Source organism: Palaemon carinicauda, chromosome 4, assembly GCF_036898095.1.
Source record: "Palaemon carinicauda isolate YSFRI2023 chromosome 4, ASM3689809v2, whole genome shotgun sequence".
NCBI classification, from domain to species: domain Eukaryota; kingdom Metazoa; phylum Arthropoda; class Malacostraca; order Decapoda; family Palaemonidae; genus Palaemon; species Palaemon carinicauda.
This window is the reverse complement of record NC_090728.1, coordinates 180,639,979-180,643,646: the sequence shown is the minus strand read 5'-3', so window position 1 is coordinate 180,643,646 and position 3,668 is coordinate 180,639,979. Positions and strand designations below refer to the sequence as shown.

The 3,668-nt window shown below is 50.1% G+C and overlaps 1 protein-coding gene across 1 annotated transcript; it reads right to left on the bottom strand.

The window, feature by feature from the left end:
* Positions 1–2,596: 2,596 nt before the first annotated feature.
* On the bottom strand, positions 2,597–3,082 carry LOC137639774 (uncharacterized). Its single transcript, XM_068372019.1, has one exon. It carries the CDS (start codon positions 3,080–3,082, stop codon positions 2,597–2,599), a length of 486 nt encoding a protein of 161 aa, XP_068228120.1.
* Positions 3,083–3,668: the final 586 nt, after the last annotated feature.

Sequence of the window (3,668 nt, the reverse complement as noted above, 5' to 3'; positions counted from 1 at the left end):
GAACTTTAAAAAGTTGAAACTTACACCAAATTTATATATAGTTTGTATATGAAAGATGTATTTTAATGTTGTTACTGTTCTTAAATTTTTTTATTTGAATTGCGCATATTTCTCTTGTAATTTATTTGTTTCCTGTGTTTCCTTTCCTCACTTGGTTGTTTTTTCATTTTGGAATCCTTGGGCTCATAGCATCCTGCTTTTCCAACTAGAGTTGTAGCTAATGATAATACTACATAATTTGAAAGGTTTAGGTCACATAAGCCTACCCCAATCAGAACTGACTGGCCTGATTCCTTCCTTCCTATTTTCCTACCCACACCCCAATTCTGTTAGGACATCATAAAATTATCTACTTAATTTTGTGTTCATGGCTACCGTTATGATGACTTGCTTTGATTATGATTATCATCGGTATATTCATGAGTTTTTTCTAATACGCTAAGTTACATTGAGTATTTGCAACCTCACATTGGTTTTTCTTGAGAGCGGTGTAGATTACACTATAAGTTAAGGGCACATTTTTGGTCCAAACACATCTGTCACCATGGGAAATTGTATCATTTGTGATCCACTTTCCTCAACAGTTCTAGAATCACAACATATTCAAACCAGCCTAAAATGGTCCCATAACACAAGTGTAAACTGTCATAGTTTTTGTAGTAAAGCAATGCTTAATTAGCTATATAATTAAGATTGCATCGGCCCCCAGATAGCATCATGGAAATTGATGAACCTTTCTTTTGTAAAGCAAAAGTACCATTTTGGCAGACAAGGTCCATACACATCTGTTACCATGGGAAATTGCATCAGTTGTGACCCACTTTCTCCAACAGTTCTAGAATCACAAAATATTCAAACCAGCCTAAAATAGTCCTCTAACACAAGTTTAGACTGGCATAGTTTATGTAGCAAAACAATGCTTAATTAGCTATATAATCAAGATTGCATTGGCCCCCAGATATGATCATGTCGTCTGGGACCCCGAAATGGCTGACCCAGTTTGAGAGAAAGGCCTGGGCACAGGCGTCCGTTGAGGCTTCGGTCATGGGTGTCGCTTCCGGCCACCTTGTTGATCGATCGATGATTGTGAGGAGGTATCGGGAATTGTCTGAGGGTGTTAAGGGCCCCACGACGTCGACATGGATGTGGCTGAAACGTCGCTTGGGTTGTGGGAAACTGCCGACTCCTGACTCGGCGTGACAGACAACCTTGCTGGTCTGACACGCCGTGCATGCATGCGCCCACTCACATGAGTCCTTCCTTATTCCTTGCAACACGAACTTGTCGGTGATCATCTTGGTGGTGGTCCTTGATGAGGGGTGGGAGAGGCCATGTATGATGTCGTATACCAGCCTTTGCCTCGATGGTGGGATAAAAGGTCGAGGACGACCTTTGCTGGTATCGCAGAGCAGAGTGGAATCGTTGGGATGTAACTTGACGTCTTCCCACCGAAGGGAGATCGCGGAGAACGTCGCATCTACTGTGGTGGGGTCATCCGTCTGCTCCCAGGCGATATCCTCATAGTCCATCCCGTTGTGGATGGAATTGATGCAGATCCTCGACAGGTTGTCGGCCACCGGGTTCTTTTTTCGTTGGACATAGCTGATGGTACAGCTGAACTCGGAGATGGCCGCCAGATGTCGTTGCTGTCGGGCGGACGATGCGTCCCCAGGCTTAGGAAAGTGTGGACCAGAGGTTGGTGGTCCGTCTGAATTGCGAATGAGGTTCCCTCCAGCAGGTACATGAAGTGCCTGATGGCGGTGTATACTGCCAGTAGCTCGGGTGGTTTCAACGTCCTGCTGAAGAAGGCGAGGGGTTGGGGCTCGTTGTTGACCAACTGTTCCAGGACTGCGCCTCATGCGACGTTACTGGCGTCCGTAGTTAACCTCATTGGGGTCCTGGTAGGGCAGGTTTGTGGCCTTGCGAAGGGCAGTCTTTGTCTGCTTGAACACTTTTTGTTGAGGAGGACCCCACTGTAGTTTCTTCGGTTTCCCCTTCAGGACATCGAGGAGGGGCATCATCACGCTGACGATGTTGGGTAGGAATCTCCGGTAGTATTTAGCCATGCCGATGAACTCTTGCAGGGACTTCACGGAGGTCAGTGCTGGGAACTTGTTTACCGTGTCCACCTTCGATGTCACTGGGCGCTCGCCCCTTTTTTGAGAGTTCGTGTCCCAGGAACTCCACCTTCTCCACCCCGAATGTGCACTTGTCGAAGCGTACCACGAGGCTATTCTCCTGCAGCTGCTTCAGAACCGTCCTCACGTGCCCTAGGTGGTCCTTCCGTGTCTTGGAGAACATGTGGATGTCGTCGACACAAACAGCGCAGAAGGGAAGGTCCCCCAGGATGCTGTCCATTAGACGCTGGAAGGTCGCCCCGGCGTTTCTCAAGCTGAACATTAAGTAGGAGAAAACGTAGGATCCAAATGGGGTGATGATGGCTGTCTTCGGGATGTCGTCGGGATGCACTGGGATCTGAAAATAAGACTTCAGGAGATCTATTTTAGAGAAAATAATGGCCCCATGGAGGGCCCCAGTGAGATCCTGCATGTCGGGTAAAGGGTTGTGGTCAGGCGTCGTGACCAGATTTAAGTGTCTATAATTGCTTCCAACTCCCGTTGGGTTTCTTGACCATATGCAGCGGAGAGGCCCAAGGGTGGGACGCCTTCTTGCAAATTCCCATACGCTCCATCTCCTGGAAGGCGTGCTTGGCGTCTTGTAGCTTCTGCAGTGGGAGGCGTCTAAACCTGCAATGGGTTAGGGGGCCTGTTGTTGAGATATGGGGAAATATCCCATGGTTGGCGGCGACCCCTTCCAGTTGGCGAAGCTCGGGTTTGAAGACCACCGGGAATTCCTGCAGCAGGCAGCTGTATTCGTGGGACGTGACTGAACACACCCAAGGAAGTCTGGGCCCGCTGGAGAGGTGGTGGGACTGGTACAAATCCTGGTCGACTAGTCGTTTGCAACGCACATCTACCAGCAGTCCGGGGTGAGCAAGGAAATCGGTGTCCAGGAGGGGCATCTTGACGTCAGCGACCTGGAAAAGCCATTCGTAATCGCGGCCCATGATAGATATCTTCATTGTCCTCGTCCCATAACAGATGATGGGGCTGCCGTTTGCGGCAACCAGGGCAGCCCTGTCGTCTGATGGGAGGCCGCAGTCATCCTACGAGGGCGGGAAAGTCAGCACTGTAGCACCGGTATCCACCAGGAACCTTTTTCCTGAGTTGAGGTCCAGGATGTAGAAGCCCATGTGATTGGGCCTTGCCTGCTCCACGGTTGCTTGTAGACGCAGTCGCCCACCTAGTGTTTTGAATGGGCGCATGGCTAGACGCACTTCCTTGCCTCTTTCCCCCGTACTTGGTGGAAATAACACCATCTGGGAAAGTCAGGACCCTTGTGGTAGTGGTCTTCCCTCTGGTGCCTTTGCTGCTGCTGGGGACTCTGCTGGCATTGCTGCTGCTGTCGATGCGGCGGGGTACGAGAGCGGGAGTTCTGGAATCTCCCGCCGTGGACCGCGTTAATCCCCACCTCATCTGGTTATGCAGGATAATCTTCAGTCTCCTCCGTGATGGCGTTGACAGAGGCGGTGTATCTGGCAGCCCCGGCTGCCAGGTGAAGTTTCTTGGCCTTTTCAACCAATGACGGCGTGTCCAGGGCCTCGGCGC